This window comes from Ostrea edulis, chromosome 2, assembly GCF_947568905.1.
Source record: "Ostrea edulis chromosome 2, xbOstEdul1.1, whole genome shotgun sequence".
NCBI lineage: Eukaryota > Metazoa > Mollusca > Bivalvia > Ostreida > Ostreidae > Ostrea > Ostrea edulis.
The window spans coordinates 12,817,541-12,835,482 of NC_079165.1; the positions used below are offsets into that span (position 1 = coordinate 12,817,541).

General features: G+C 35.2%; 1 protein-coding gene across 2 annotated transcripts; it reads left to right on the forward strand.

Annotated features, from left to right (window-relative positions):
* Window positions 1–435: 435 nt before the first annotated feature.
* On the forward strand, window positions 436–17,383 carry LOC125681291 (serum paraoxonase/arylesterase 1-like). 2 transcript variants are annotated; one of them, XM_048921316.2, is made up of 9 exons: window positions 436–550; window positions 7,892–7,962; window positions 8,241–8,296; window positions 10,169–10,355; window positions 11,226–11,349; window positions 11,507–11,707; window positions 13,094–13,175; window positions 15,749–15,883; window positions 16,121–17,383. In XM_048921316.2, the coding sequence occupies exons 2-9, from the start codon at window positions 7,893–7,895 to the stop codon at window positions 16,292–16,294; spliced, it is 1,029 nt and encodes a 342-aa protein (XP_048777273.2). In that variant the 5' UTR covers window positions 436–550; window position 7,892; the 3' UTR covers window positions 16,295–17,383. The 2 variants fall into 2 exon arrangements, with proteins under 2 accessions (XP_048777273.2, XP_048777272.2); XM_048921315.2 differs by lacking the exon at window positions 436–550 and adding an exon at window positions 3,079–3,244.
* The last annotated feature ends 559 nt before the right edge of the window (window positions 17,384–17,942 follow it).

Genomic DNA, 17,942 nt, shown 5'->3' on the forward strand with positions numbered 1-17,942 from the left:
TCAAAATGGGGCAAGTTACTGACAAATGAATTGACGTTATGGGGGTTTATAGGAGGAGCTGACGAGGATATAAAGGCCAGAATCAACAAGGCGAGCCATGCATTCGTCACCCTCAGTGTGGAGGAATGACAACCCTAGTCTACACACCAAGCTTAGGCTGTTAAACACCAATGTCAAGTCCGTGTCACTGTACGTTCGGAGACCTGGGGACGCACAAAGAGCCTGGATAGCACGTTACAAGTCTTCATCAGCACCTGCCTTCGCCAGATCCTACACATCAGATGGCACGAGCGGATTTCCAATGAGGAACTCATGCACCGGACGATACACCCTGCGCAGAAGACCAAACAACATCCCATGCCTTGGACTGGAACCCACAAGGAAAGCGAAAGAGGGGACCTCCAGTCACCACCTGGAGAATAACTATACATGCAATGCTCAGGAACATCAACTTGACCTGGGGTGAAGCCAAGAGAACAGCCCAAGACAGAACACGAGGGGAGAGCAGCAGTACGGGCCCCATGTTCCGAACGAAGAGGACTAAGTAAAAGTAAGTATAGGGGTTTCAACAGCTCGTGTAAAGTCAGTTTCACAAATTGTATGGTCATTACAATGATCTTATTTGGAAATGCAATCGGTCATTAAGTCGAATGTTGTCCCATATACCAAATGTTAGACCATTATAGTTATATACCGAATGCTGTCCCACATACCAAATGTTAGACCATTATAATTATATACTGAATGTTGTCCCACATACCAAATGTTAGACCATTATAATTATTTATTATATAGCTAATAAATAGTATAATATAAAATCTGCGTAAAATCTAGAGAATGTTAGCGTTCAATATCCTGAGAATTTATTGAACGCTAACTTTGCATTGTGTAAATTGTATGCGCCCGAAACATTCCGAGTATGAGCGTTCAATATTGACGTTACCGTAACGACGTAAACAAGCCAAAATGGCAGACGACGGTCCTCCGAATCTGACAGAGCCGGTATTTGATATTTACTTACGCAAACTGTTTTACTGTACATAAATTATGATGTCCCCATTTACAAAATCAGTTTGCTTCATGCATTATCGACGGGTTAAATATTGAACAGTTAAGAAATGGATGCTGTTATTGCACACTGCCAATATTGATGAATTTTCGTCTATTTTGGAGTAGTTTGAGTGAAAAGGGATATGATTTAACAACTAAATACTTTAGCTTATATAATAAAAGGATTATTGAACTTATATAGGTGAATATTGGCATTCGTTGGCTGTCAAAATGCACTCGCAAGCTCGTGCATTTTGACAGCCAACTCGTGCCAATATTCACCAATACTAAGTTCAATAACCCTATAATACCGAATATTGTTCCACATACCAAATGTTAGACCATTATGATTATATACCGAATGTTGTCCCACAATGTTGTCCCACATACCAAATGTTAGCCCATTAATTATACAGTGAGTTTGACTGCGCATTACTCAGTTCTAAGGCTTGATTTGAATATATTTTATTGAATATGTGTTAAAATGACAACTTAGGCGTTCCTTTCCTGATATTGGTATCTAGTACAATTGTCATATACTTCCACAATAGATGGTATATATAGGCAAGTTGTATAAGTATTAGAGTATCAAAATCTTAATTTTTTTCTAGGGGTGCATATTTGCCCGACTCCGAATTTTGCATTCGTGATAGGATATATTAGATTGATCAGTGTTCGTTATCTTCACTTTCTCACCCATCATATTGATAGTTCACCAAAAGAAATACCCCCCCCCCCCAAATCGTGTGTTCAAACGTGGAATTTGTAAGGAATTCTATTTGTTGTAAATCATCGTATTGACCTCAAAAACAGCAATAATTGTATAATATTGTGTGCCATAAAAAAAAGATTGTTTCAACATAAATGAATTTCTCAAATATTTCAAAATTGTAGTCTACAAGCATTTATGTTTGAATTTGTAAAACGTGTATCACATAGAGGAAAACAAACTGCAGGTCGGATAGTCTTAATTAATTGTAAGTATGATTTTATTGTTAAAAGGGGGGGGGGGGGACTAACAAATTTCATAAATGAGAATTAAATTCAGATCCACAATCACCCCAACTTGTGTAACAATCAAACAAGTATACTAAAGGTGGTCAGTTGTTTCCTCAACATAATATATTTCACATTTCGAAGGAACGTCTTTGTTAATTTGTATCGATATAATTTGTGTAATTGATTATAGCTATACAGTCTTTTCGTATATGAATAAAATTTTACTTTTTGAAATATTTTCCCATGATTTCCGTTATATTTTATGAATTCTTGAAATTTTATATTCAGCAGTACTTAAAGCTTTCTTTTCAAATCTATTACAAATCCATTGCTTGTAGAACAAACCTTGTACTTGTTGTGAATTCTAGTAGGCCTATCTATATCGTGCAGATGAACAATCTGATTAAAATAAGATCTTTGATCATCCGCTCCGTTAAATATATTGTTATGTTTAATCAGATTGGCAGATGAATAGAGTCCCCCCTCCCCGTGTTTCTCCGCTGCTCTAGTTTTCTTTATAGCATTAATTAAAGGGGCATTAGCTGTCCTTTTGTCACCAACAATTGAATTCAATGTATTTCAGTAATAACACCAGTATTGGATTATATCAAACACTTTTTAACCTCAAAGCAGGTACATGAAAGTGTAATTTTGGTGATTAAATAATTTTTGTCTTGCAAGATAATAATTCTTCCTTAAGCATTTCTTTACACTAGAAGCGGTTATGTAACGTAGTTTTATTAGGTTTCTCTTGTTTTAGTACAAAACAAATCTTGCCAGTAGTCATTATTATATATTCCTAACCCTTTGAGAGATTTTGAAGGAAAAAAAAATATGCCATCACTTTCACTGTTAATGCCCCATTAAATATTCTCTCAAGGTATTTGATTTTGTTTTTCTCTGTGAAATACTTTATATCATGTTAATTGATATTTGACCTTGTTCATTGAAAATGTTCTTGATCTTGAAAATGTAATTCATTATCCTGATGAAGACGTTTATTGGCTTGGGTCGAAATAGTTGAGGGTTGAACTTACAAATCTCAAATTGAAAGTAGGACGAGCTCAGTGTTCCGATCCCGATCAAAGAGCGGACTCCACACACTTTTCTCGCGGACACAACGAGGAAAGATGATCCTGAAAACTCTCTTTGGAATTGTGCTAGCATTGTGCATGACGTTTATTTTCAAAATAGTGTAAGTATAAAACATATAGGGGAACGGTAATATATATGTATATTACATTAAACGGTTTGTGTGCGTGGTGTAGGCTAGATACATGACAAACTGCACCTGTGCTTGTCCATCCGACAAGACATACGCGTGAATATCCTGTGGATCAGGTTTTCAATCTGTTTCATTAGATGTGATACTGAAGATATAATCTGCACATAGATCCGAGCAATTACTCAAAATTGTCACTGGAAAATTTTATTAGATATAGCAAGGATTGTGGTTTATATAAATCAGACTCGACTAGTCTACGATTGTCGGCTGTCAGGGACATATCAACTTATGCCCTAGCTATGTGCACAAATATTTTGCAAAGCCAGTCATTCTAGCTGCACTTGGTGATTTTAGAAAAGGACCTAGGAGATTTTTGATCGCTATTATTTGCTACGAACAGCTGACTAACTTCCACATGGAATATAAAGCAAGTGAGGTGCCTCTACAATTTTGCCTTTGAAGTTTCAATATCAATATTCTATGTTTGATTATTTGTCATCGTCGAAAACCCACGGTTGATTACATTAACTGTAGTTTGTTTTTATACTGATGTAATTTCTATGTGTTTAATTATTGTTAAGGGTTGTTTTAAATTGTTTTGTATGTTATTAGGGTAATTATATGCATTTTAATTCTGACACTGAATATTTTATTCACATGTATGTGCAGATCGATTTTAAATTATTTTTTCTCTCACATTTGTAAAGCTTTAGAGAACTGATGTTGATAGGGCACTATATAAATCTTTTAATTACAATTACTATTACAATTGATTACGCTTCGTTTAGGACTCTCTTCATCATGGAGAGAGAAACGAAGCGTAATCAACCGTGGGTTTCCGACGATGATTATTTGAGGGAAATAAAATTTAAACATAAAATTTTATGAGTTTTACTATTGTAGCGGTCGGTACTGAGGGAGCTTATACTGCCTCGCTAGCGAGCTAGCTTTTCTAATGATGTGGTAGAGTCTCTCTGTTGATCACGCAAGTTAAGCAACAACGAGCGTGATCAGCACTACACGTTACACTATTGCTCTTAGATGCGGGTATTGCAGATCACATGTGTAATGTTACTATTTTTGGTATTGATATGCAAGTCCTAGAGTATAGGTTGTTTAATATCTCTCTCTCTCTCTCTCTCTCTCTCTCTCTCTCTCTCTCTCTCTCTCTCTCTGATTTTCATACATGTACAATATTAAAAACTGAAACTCTTTTAAATAGTATTTTAAATCTTATCATGAGAAGCCCCGCCATTCAGTTTAGATTGATATGCACAGAACGAGAGGGGGGTGTCCCTCAGCAGTAGCAACCTCGCACCGTGTTCGTTTTTCTCCTTTTCCTATCTTTTCATTAACAGTGAATACAACAATGTATTTATAAACTGTCAGAATATCTTTTATCAGATATATGTGCGAATTATTAATTTATTTGGTTGAATCAATACACCCATAACAGTGACCCCTAGTACACAAAATCAGAGGTCAAAGAATAACCTTCGTCAAGGTCAGCAATAGATTGTGAATATTCTGATAACTGAATTTCATTTGACATTTAAGTATTAAATTATATAGGACTATAGTTATTATTCACAAAGAAATTACACGTGATCAAAAAGTGAATAAAGTTATATTGATTACACTAAGACTGATTGCACCACATATCCGGTTCACCCATTGAACTTTGCTACACTGAAGAATCAAGGGTCCATTGTATAAAATCTTAACAAATAAATAAAGAAAAAAACCCCAAACTTTGAACAGATCAAAATATGTATATTAGTCTTAAAACTGTTTTATACTTAATATGTCACAACCACACATCACCGCACCCCATCCCCACCCCCTCTCCAAGTGATAGCATTCTTACAGAAATGCAAAGCCGTTTTTTATTACGTATGCAAGAAATTTGTGAATATGTCCTTAAGAACAGTAGTGCAGATAGGGATGAAGTCGGGGTTTCCGGTGGTAGTTTATTAACAGCGAATTGTTTCCTGACCGGATGGATAATGTATGAAAACGATCACAGGGACACAAGGGTCTGGTTTAAACAAGATATGTTATAGCAAGCCCACCATTCTGGATGCAAGACAGACTCCAGTGAAACTGTTCACCAGATTTACCACAATGGAAAAATTCTACATGTCTGCGATTTGGGGATAAAATTGATAGTCCAATGAAATTATGTACTTATCACAATGACAATGCAAGACATTTAAAAAAAAGAAAAAAGAATAGTGGATTGCGATAACTAACACTGGTTTATTTACCAGTCTACATTCCAAACATTTTGTTTAGTTAAAAGTGTCCAAGAGGTAATTCAATAGTTCCCCGGGAAATAATTAAAAATCACAGTACACCATGGCAACTGCAACAGTTGTTCAACGGGTTCCTTATAAAGTTTTACGGACATGTGTCTAAACTGAAAGATTGAAGGTCACCATATTATTCTCAATAACATCTCTCATTGAAGTAGTAGTTTGTATGTGAAGATGGGGGTTTCATTAACCCTCTTTGGACGGGGCGAATTATGGAACAGCGATGTTGCTGTTCGTCAGGGATTTCTGCAGTTTTCTCTTTCAATCTTTCAGTTTTAAGAGACACATGGCCGCTATAAGGAACCCGTTGAACAACTGTTTCAGTTGTCATGGTGTAGTGTGATCTTTAATTATTTCCTGGGGAACTCTTGAATTACCTCTTCGACACGTCTAACTAAACAAAATGTTTGGAATGTTGACTGGTAAATAAACACTGTTGAATGAAGTACAGTACTTGGCCAAAAGTATGTTCCCAAAGACAATTTCCACTATATTTTCTTTAACTTTCCTTTAAGTTGTCGTTTACATAAACAACAGCCATACTTCACAGGAGGCCCCATACTTGTTTACATTTATTCACTAGCTGCATGTTGGAATCAATTAATTGTGATTGGCATTAAGACTGCATTCTATGAGTAAAACTCAGCATAAAATGCCTGAGACAAATAATTATGGGAAGTCTAATAATTCATAAGAAAAACAATAGATAGGAAAAATTGGTATTCGAACCAGATATGCAATCTGGGCCTGTCCAAAACTTCATTGAGACTTTCACTATACCACCTCGGCTATCCACCCCATGGAGATTTTCTGAATTTCAAGCTATCTAAAGTCACCCGTCATTGACATAGCAATTTTCTTGATAACACGACAAAAGTTATACACAAGAAGTAATTTTTTTTCCATAGAGTGGGTCAAGTCTCCATATTTTTATTTACAAAACATATTACACCTGAACATGTACTAACATATTTTACTCAGTTCGCAATGGAGACTTGGCCCTCTCCATATGAAAATCTGCTTGGATAAGTCAAATTTACTGTTATTTTGTGCGTTTTTCGCATGTACATGTACGTGATTTTAAATAGGATTTTTTCAATGTTCCTTTCAAATGGGCACATCGAAAAGGCATTTTTGGAAACTGGATTGATTGTTTTAACTAGAATGCATTTTAAAAAAAATTTCTGGGTATTTTAAACTTTGATATTTGTCCTTCTGTGGTTTATTGGCACGATAAAGTCACCCACCTTCTTATAAAACAAAAATACACGTATAGGAGTAAAAAATGGAAGATATATTAGAAACAGAAACTGTAATTTCACGCAGATTTAGAACGTTTTGATTATCTAATTCTTCCGCCACAAAATATAGTTCCTGCAAAACCCTTTCAAAATTTGAATTGACTATTTCTTTTTCAACTGGATAGGGTTCAGTACGAGTAATAGATGTGTAATATGTTTGTACCAATGAGATGAAAGGCGATGATAAAGAACCGTGATCAATCTCATAACTCCTATAAGCAATACAAAGTAGATAGTTGGGCAAACACAGACCCCTGGACACACCAGTGTCAGTCCTGAACCAGTAAATACTTAGTTGTAGTATCCTGCGCAGTTGTGCTTAGAAGCTCAGGAGCTAACTTCCTTAAAGGCCTAACACATTGAGAGGACATACAGGAACACACTTTTAATTATTGGTGATATATCGTGTAAGGGATTACAAACTGAAGGTCATTCTGAAGAACTGTAACAGTTTACAAAACCAGAATCACTATATCATCATTACAGTTGTGTTACCATATAATACTGTAATTGTTAAGTACTTAATATTTCTATTAAATCTTTAAGATAAAAATTATATTAGAAAAATGTTGCTCTTTTCAAGTTACATTTCGAGAGGGATGTTAAACAATATACAATCAATTAAGTGTAATAATGATTGACATGTCTGTAAAATGATTGGTGTTCTCAATTTACACTGACTGTGATGACGGTTTCTTCTTAGAACATGTGAGGCAACAAGTTAGTAAAAATCTGATCTTGTATGAATGCAAGCAGATGCATTCCTTTTACCGTTATTTTTACAAACATTAGCAGACAACATTATTGCGTAATGCATTTAAAAGTATTTTCAGTACTTTGATTTATAATTCTGTGTAGCATCTATGTGGTTAAAATCACAAAACCATTCAAATTTAATAGGTAGTAATTATAATTACATGTATTTAGCAATTAATATAAGACCTTGCTATTATAGTCATTGTTGAAGTGCATTATGTATGTACGCTTTCAATATATTGCAGTATGTTCCTGGACTACCACAAAACACTGTGGAACCACAGACCAGGAAAATGTCACATCGTGAAAGGAATAGGTATTACAAGACTGCTAATTACCTCCCTTGATAAGATAAAGGCCCTTAAGTTCTCGTATTGACACACTTTCTCCATCGTTCGATAAAAGTGCTTCTCACTGACACTTTTTGAAATTATTTTGTTTTGTACTTGGTATGGTTTGTACGTAATGTGCAATACGTCACGTGTACATGTTAATCATTATGTAAGCCACACATCGTTCTCTCAGTGTTTTTATAATGAATTTTGTTCTGTTTATTTCTCATTTGGAGCATGATATAACTGTTTCTTCTTGCAGATCATGGATCTGAAGACATGCAGACGACTACGTCCGGTTTGACCTTTATCACATCTGTAAGTTATACCAGTATTAAACAGAAAGGGGTTTTCGTCCTGCTTATACATTATACTAAGAAATTTTACATACATCTTCTATTGAGTTCTACTTTCGTGGTGATCCAGGTTATAATAGATCCTCAGTACCCCTTGCTTGTCGTAAGAAGCGATTAAATCGCCGTGGCCATCTGGAAACACCCATTCTTACGCAGGATACAATCGTGTTTTAAATGCAGAGTACAACCAAACCTTACGGCAATTTACTATGGAGAGTGTAGCTGTCCGTGAGAAGTGGTTAACAAGTGGCCCATATTTTTCTTTATACAGATAATTCTCAAGAATTATATAGCTTATCAGGTGACACAATGAATTCTGGTTTGAATGTTATATAGCATTCGATCAGTTGACATTTGTCAACTACAATAATGTCCCATAGTGGAGCAAACCTTAACTTGTATGAAAACTTGAGAATTAGCTAAATCACAGTAATCACCTTTTACATTTGGTAGGATAAAGGAAAAGGAAAACTTGGGATTATTTTACCGATTGACCTTCGGTTGACCCCACAAAGGGACGTAACTTGTGGCGAAATGTTGATCCCTGTATTGTTTGATAGCTTTCTGTGTAAAAGGTCATGATACGTTCGTAAATATGCAGTTTTCAGTCTCTGTTTTTTTCCATATTAGTTGAATATTCTATTGTTACATGTATATATATCGATTATGCATTGTGTATTATTAATAAGAAAGTGAGATGCTACGCTTCACTGTATATCGATGTTTACAATTTACCTGCGTGGATAAATTCGGCAAATGTAGATCGACGATAATAGTGTTTTGAAAATGGGAAACGCATGGCACAATGTTTTAAAACACCATACATTGATCAAAGGTTTGATAAATATATCGTAAATTAGTAAAACTGGTAAAGCACATACTCAGAGGTTGGATTGATTGATTTTGGCAATATTTTAGCCATTTTACGGTAAAGATTTGGATATTTTAAATGAAAATGTTAAGAAAAACCGGTATTGTTTTTGTATTTGATTGCACGTACAGTAAATAAGTCAAAAATATGTAATAAACGCAGAAACCTGTAACAAATTTCGATCATTTTCATAATAAGAAATGGTAAATAAGTTCACAAAACAAAAATGCATAAGCGCCAAGTTTATTTGCATTTAAGCTTACAAACTTTTGAGAATACTTGCATGCAGTATCGGCGTGGAAGCTGTGTTTTAACGTTTATATAACAATTCATAATGATTGTTTTCAGATTTGCAAATAATGCAATTATCTTACAAAGCTTGTAACAATATTGTCTGTGTAAGGCTCATTATCGAAACTGTATTTTAAATGAAACTTGGCTTTAATTCCACGTCTGATTGGTAATCCAATCTTTACTCCAAATTCGCTTTCCAAAGACCAACGTCTTCAAAATCTATGTTTCAGTTTTAAATTCATTTGATATCCCTGTCCTTTCAAAAGATGAAAATCTTCAAAACATGCTTCAGTTTTAGACACATTTAGTATCCCAGTCAATGGGTCGAATGAATATGATTTGCCGTACCTATATTGGATTCCCAAACTACACAAAATCGTACAAAAAGAGATGCATTGCAGGATCCAGTAAATGTTCTACCAAGCCCATACCTTTGCTCCTCTGAAAAAAATTAACTTAGTCTATAGCGCAACATCAAGTATTTGGACGCGTCCGAGTTTAGAGCAACTTTCTGATAGGTTTTAGCAATCTGACAATGCCAGTATTTTTGAAGAGGTCCGATTTTTACTGATACGCATTTAGCATGTTGCAGAAATGAATATCTAAAACTACAACTTCTTAGTGTATTTTGCATATTGTGAAATAAATCTGGTCATTTTCACTTTCAAGGGAATAAATGGAGAGCTTTTCGGACCAGTCTTTCAAGAGCATTACAAAAAACAGAAGGCCAGAGGGCGGATCATGCTGTTTAACATGGAGAAACCAAAAGATGGAGTCAAAGAACTGAAGATTATTGGAAACAACTTTAATTACGATGACTTTTTCCCTCATGGTATCAGTGTTCTAGAGGACAGAGGTACTTTTACGACAGATTATTATGTTTGTCTCCTTAAGAAAGAGTGATGTAAAGTTTCAGTACAAAACATCCCCTGGGCAAAAGAATTATATGATTTTGTGACAAATAAAATAGAATAATGTAGTATACACAGAACTGTTGTCACTAGACAAAAATTCCAATCCGCCACTCTCTTTGCAGATTTAGACAGATGTTCGTGTCTGCAGTAATTTCAATACATGTATACCCTAACCTATGTAGCAATCGAAATACTTTCAGCGTACGACGGTCTGAGCAAGAGTAAAACTAAATAACCACAATCCTGGTAGAAAGATGTTGGATCTGTCTCAACGTTTGTCCTTGAATTGCCCTTGAAGACCAGTAGAGCATATATATATAATATATATATATATATATATATATATATACATATATAATCTGGCCTTAACAATAAGGACAGGAAAACGTACATGAACTGTTATAGTACATCCATTCTCACTGTGTAATATCAATATCATGCAAATTGATTCAATTACTATGTAAGGTGAAGATAAGGAACAGTGATCAATCTCATAACTCCTATAAGCAATACAAAATAGATAGTTGGGCAAACACGGATCCCTGGACACCTGGACACACCAGAGGTGGGATCAGGTGCCTAGGAGGAGTAAGCATCCCCTGTTGACCGGTCACACCCGCCGTGAGCCTTATACATGTATCCTATATCACGATAGTGCGTTCTTTGCGAAACTCTCTAAATCTGCTGAAGATGAGAGAAGAGGATCGGCACCCTTTGCTAGTGAATGTGATCAGGGCTCATGTAGTCAATGAAATTGGAATTTGAGTTTTTTTTTGATAATTTGATATAAATGCTAAATCTTTTTTGAATAGGTAAAGTGCTCCTGTTTATTGTGGTGCATCGCACAAAGGAAGACACAGTGGAAAAGTTTGAGTTTCTGGAGAAGACCTTAGAATTAAAACATCTCAAAACTTATACGGGGACACTAGTTCACTTGTAATATGCTTATATCTATAAATAATTTCAATTTTGTTGCATATTTTGAATATTAGTCAATACTATTCATAATCATCCATCTGTCAGTTACGCTTTCATCATCAAACGTTTATTTCAGGCAGAACGATATAGCTGTTAACGTCACACTTTGTTTCAGACTCAATGATGTTGCTGCAACAGGACCAGATACGTTTTATACAACCAATTTCGGATATTATCGCGATTATAAAGCACATTTTTTGGAAATCATGCTGGGACTTCGCTTTGGAAATGTTTTATACTTCGATGGTCAAGATTTTATCATAGTTTCAGAGCCAACGTTCTTGGCAAACGGGATCGCTCTTTCAAAATATGGAAGGTAAGTATTGGAGAATAAAAATGAATGTATTTAGTTTATGGTTAAACTTCATAAAAACCCTTACAAACAAAGATATATTGCTGGATCCTGTAAATGTTCTACCAAGCCCTACCTTTGCTCCCCACGAAAATATCAACAACTGTGAAGGAGAAACGTCAAACGTACTGTGCCTCAGCATACACCAGAAGAGGGGTTAATCAAATGTGGATTTTGAAAGATTCCAGAGAACGTTTAATAAAGTTTAATAATTTTTCAAATCTTCGTTCAAATCAACACCATCAAAGCATGTGTTTTTTCAACATTTTACACGAACACAAGTCCTCTGAAGTTGAAATAAAAAATATGCTGGAGTTCCTCACTGACAATATCTTTTTAGTCTTTGGTGATTAGATCTTCCAACAGTCTGTTGGAATTCCCATGGGCATGAACTCGTGCTCCTTTTTTACATTCTTATGAAATAGAGTTTATTCAAAAGCTTGTACATAAGAAGATAAAAGCTCTTGTTGTGACCATCAACTCGACATGTAGATATATCGACGACATTTTATTTATTAACATTTATCATTTTTATTCATATGTCGATCCGATATATCCCCTTGAATTCGAAATAAAAGAAACCAGTGTCCTCCATATCTGCTTCCTACTTAGATATTTTATTGAAAATGAATATTAATGGCAAACTAACTACTCGATTTTATGATTTCAGTTTTTCCATGGCCAACTTCCTATATTTATGTAGCAATATACCATGACCAGAAGCATATGGTTTTATATCTCTCAACTAATTCGATACATAAGAGTTTGCCCTGCGTATGATCAATTTTTAAATCGATACGGGCCAATGACAAACAAGTTGATGTTACAGGGATTACTCCATTTACCTGATCAAGATATAGGGATGACGGCGAGTGTGATCGGTCTACAGGAGATGTTTACTCCTCCTAAACCCCTCATCACACCTCTGGTATATCCAGGGTTCCGTGTTTGTCCATCTCTTTATTATATATTTTATATATACTTGTAGGAGTTGAAATTGATCACTGTTCGTTATCTTCACCTTTTATGTGCCTGATCAGTTTTGTTCAAAGGATTTTAGGAAAATTTGATGACGCATTCTTATAATTCATTTTCCAGAATGTCTATTCTTCAGCTTAGGGATCAGGCTTTTATATTTAAAATCATATTTTTGGAAAGTATATTTTACCTGTAGCATTGTCTTGTAAGTAAAAGTAAGGGAATGACCTATGGGTATGATTCCAAAAATACTAAAATGTAGCAGATACAAAAATGTTTGATAAAAACTAGGGGATAGATTTCTGACAAACTTGCATTATAGGTAACACAAATTACATGTAACACGGACTTATGAATTCGCATTTTTTACAGAATCGTGTATATTAACTCCAGTGAAGGTAAAAAGATGATGATGTACAAAAGGGAGGCAAATAACAAGCTTACCAAAGTCAATGTAAGTGGACTTTTTTAAGAATACATGCCGATATTGGCCTGAAGTTTTGTTAAGTTGTCTGTTGCTGAGTTAAAGATTATAAGTTTCGTTCCGACTGATTGAATTTCTTTCAGCGGAGTTACAACCGTGGTAATTTAAATGTATTACATGTACTCTTTTATCACGGTGGTTGCATATATGTAACTGGAGGGGGGTAGGGGGTATAATTATTAATATTTTGGTGTACACTTGCATATTGAAGATTTAGAGATCATATCTAAGTTTCCTTTCAGTTGACTGACTTTTAACAAGTTATAACCTATTAACTTGAAGGATTGCAGACAACAAATATTGAATTTTTGTCGTATATCTTTATCAAACTCGACTTTTATTCTAGTTGGCATTTCTGCTTGGGTCAGGGCATTATATAATGGTTGTTAGTACCTCTATATACGTCTATAGGAAAAAAACGTCTTCATTCATTAGCATTCTGGAAATTATATCTGGTACCGCCTTTACTGTAGGCTTATTACATGTGTCTTTGTTACACCAGTGTTTGACGATAATAATTAATATACATTGAGAAATTACATACACATTAGATATATCGACAACGTGTTTGTCTATTAACAATAATAACTTTCATTCATGTATCTATTCGATGTATCCCTGTGAGCTCGAAATAAAAGACACCACCGAGTCATCCACTTTTGCTTCATTATTGAAAGTGGCCATCAACGGCAAACTGACAACTCAACTGTATGACAAACGGGATGTATTCAGCTTCTCCATCGCCAACTTCCCATATTTATGTAGCAATATTTCATGATCACCTGCATATGGTGTTTATATCTCACAACTGATTCGATACGCAAGAGCTTGTTCTGCGTATGATCATTTTTTAAATCGAGGCAAGCTACTGACAAAGAAGTTGATGATACAGGGGTTTAAACAGTCTCGTTTAAAGTCAGCATTTTGCAAATTCTATGGTCGTTATAACGATCTAGTTCGTCAATACAACCTATCATTGGGTTAAATGCTGTCTGACGTGTTTCATACCGATTTTTAGACCGTTCCTGGCACACTGATTTTGACTACGGATAACTCTGTTCATCTGATCAGGATATAGATCTCACGGCGGGTGTGACCGGTCGACAGGGGGTGCTTACTCCTCCTAGGCACTTTATCCCACCTCTGATGTGTCCAGGGGTCCGTGTTTGCCCAACTCTCTATTTTGTATTGATTATAGGCATTATGAGATTGCTCATTGTTCGTTATCTTCACTTTTCATACTCATCAAATTCAAGACGAGTAAATATCAATTTATTTATAGATTATGAAGATAAGCAAATTATATGCGAATTATTCCAGCAAAGGGTTGACTACCATTTTTCTGAATTGTGCAAATTCTGTGTTTTACTAAATTACCAAACTTTAGAGTTAAAATTTAGGTAAACTTTATTCATTGTAAAGTGTATAATGAGTGTTACTGCAATGTAAATTTGATTCCATCTTCTGTACTGTATTAAGGAGGTACTTTACATCATCACAATGGCTGACTTCCTTTCAAAGCATGAATGAAAACATAAATATCAGCAATACTTGTATCTTCATTTCAAATATCATTGCCTAGCTGAGTAGCTCAGTAGGTTAGCACGTTGATTGTTGAACTGTACATTACTTATTCGAGTCCAGTAGGGGTTTTAAGGTTTTTTTTTCAGATTGCTTTCTACTAAAGCTGTATGTTTTGACCAAATAAAGTACATTCGAAAGTTTCCACTTCTAAAATACTGTTGTACATATCCTCCACTTTTCATCCACATCAAATGTATCTAGTGTTTCATTCCTCCTTAATTAGCAGTATGGAAAAATATCTGGATAGAAAGCTTTTTTCCGGGGGTAGCTATATGGTTCATTTTCATCATCCTGATATGCAGAAGAGATCGATTCACAATGCACAATCTATGTTGGTTGCCTGTATTTTGTTTTACGTCCCGCTCGAGAATTTTTCACTGTTATGTCCGATATGGAGACATCACCATTGCCGGTAATAGGTTGCACAATTTAGGTCTTTGCTCAGCGCTTACGGCCTTTGAGCAGGAAGGGATCTTTATCGTCCCACACTTGCTGAGACACAGGACCTCGGTTTTTTGCGGTTTCATCGGAAGGACCACCCCATTTAGTCGCTTCTTATGAGAAGCAAGGAGTACCGAAGACCTATTCTAACCCGAATCTCCACGGAATTAGAATCTATATAAACCCCCTTGGGTCAAATACCATCTGACGTGTTTTATACCAATTGTTAGTTCGTTCTTGGCATACTGATTTGTACTACGTATAACTCCGTTTACCTGATCAAGATATAAGGCTCATGCCGGGTGTGACTGATCGACAGGGGATGCTTACTCCTCCTAAGCACATGATCCCACCTCTGGAATATCCAGGGGTTCGTGTATGCCCAACTCTCTATTCTGTATTCTTTATAGGAGTTATGAGATTGATCATTGTTCGTTATCTTCACTTTCCATACAAGGAATATATTTTTCTTGGGATGGATAATGTCTCACTTTATAATATTACTTATGCATGTTTAGGAAATTGAGCTTGATACCTTCCCAGACAACCCCGTGGTTGATCCTCAAACAGGAGATGTCTTGCAGGGCTGCCATCCAATAGGTTTCAAAGCCATGCAACATTTAAATAACCCAATTGATCCAGGTGCATCACAGGTAATGTTTGGCCATTATCAAAACGAGAACGGGAGTCTTTACAACATTTTTGGGATACTTGTAATTCTTCATGAACACATAATTAATATTACAAGTCGGATTTTAATTTCCTTTGTAACACAACACAAACCGCCCATAGTAATTTTGATATACATGTATATTGTATTTGTGGCATTAAATCTTTGCCTATTTATTAGTTTCCTTTATGTATTTATGAACAAATTGTTGTTCATGTAGGTCCTGATGGTGCACATGGACAAGAGTGGTGCTAATGTGACAGGGGTCACGGAGCTGTTCTCAGATGACCTTGAACTCTATGGTTCCAGCGTAGCAACATTATACAAAAACCGCATGTTGATTGGTACAGTGTGTCACAAAATGATGTACTGTGAAGTCAACATATTGGGATGAATATATCTGAAATCTCTGGGCATTGTATTCTAGTCCCCTTAAACGTTCTAAAGATAAATAAGAATATAATTGATAGCAAGAAGCTTTTTATTAACAGTAGTTTTCAATATGAAATGCAGAAAATATGTTGCTTCGGTGGTTTTGCTTGGACTCACCATAAATGTATTGGTATATTTTGAAATTTTCAGATACAGTTTATAACTATGATTATGAATATTTTCCATATAATGTTACTTTTATTCATAGAATGTGTATTGGAATATCTTTCTTGACTGGCGCTGTTGGTTAGATTTACATCTTAACGTTCATATGATGTACTAGTAATAACAACATATTAAAGAATCGCGCCAATCATCCCCTTCATATGAAACTGCTCACAAAGAGCCAGATACATTTTTTACCCATACATAGCATGTATTTCAAATGAACAAAATCTGGAGGGACAAGGATTTTGCTTCCATTACATTGATTGATTTTTTGTTTTTACTTATATTATCAACGATTTTCAGGATGAATGAGTGAAGTAAGATGTGACAATTTTTACAAACTTGTTGTGCCATACGAATATTTGTACAAATACATGCGAGCCTGTCAGAATATCAGACAACGGAACAAAAAGATGTATGTAGGAATTTAGGAATAAAGATGGTGCTGATACATTGTACATGTTAATTTGTGATTTATTCTGAAATATTTTGTGATAAAATTGCGTTTCCAATATCAGCTTCGTGTTTTGTTTTTGATAGGATAAAAATAATTATGTATAACATACATTTTAAGGAATTCATTGAGCGTAATTTGCTATGAAAAAATTGCACATGTGTGTGATTTTAAATACATGTATTATAAAATATAATCCCACCAAATATCTCAGATTCTGTATAATGTGGCATTGAATGCTTCCTTGTATCAAATAGATACAATATCAAATTACTGGAAAGTAGGACACTCGCAGAGGACATACGTTTTGTGTTTTACTACCTCTATATACCTACCTATAGTGTGTTACATGTATCTTGTAGTTCTTAGTGAATTCTCGTGTGATGTTAACTTGCATATACCTAGTAAAGATATTTTCCCACCTTTTAAGCATATTGTGTTGTTTGTTCCCAGGTGTTTAGGTCACCTGAGTCACTTAGGTAGGTGACTTTCCGCTACGCACACCCGTTGGACGGCATGCGTCGTACCCCTCTGATTCTTTGGACTTCTCCGATACTACAATAACAGATGCTAGCATGTGATACTTAAAAAAGGATGTGGTATGGTAGGATGACAGTCACGTGGTAAGCACTTCGGAACGGAAGTTTGTAAAACGACAGATGGTGAATTGAAACTATTTTCATTTGTATTTCAACAACCATAGCTATTTTGTATGAATATTTGATAGATTGTTTGTTACATTTTATTCATAAAAAACCTTGGTATTGACATCTTTATTAAAACCTAGCATAAACTTTGGAGCATGTGTACCTTTAACGCCTTTTAGAATGAATAACGAGAATCAGAGGAATATAAAGATCGTATAGCAGTTTTTCCCGTGGGGTAATAAATTTGCCTTATTTTAGCGGTTAGGTAGCTTTCCGCCAAAAGTTTATTCGCCAAATATTCACCTAACTGCGAAAAGAATTAGTTAAGTTACATGAGGAAT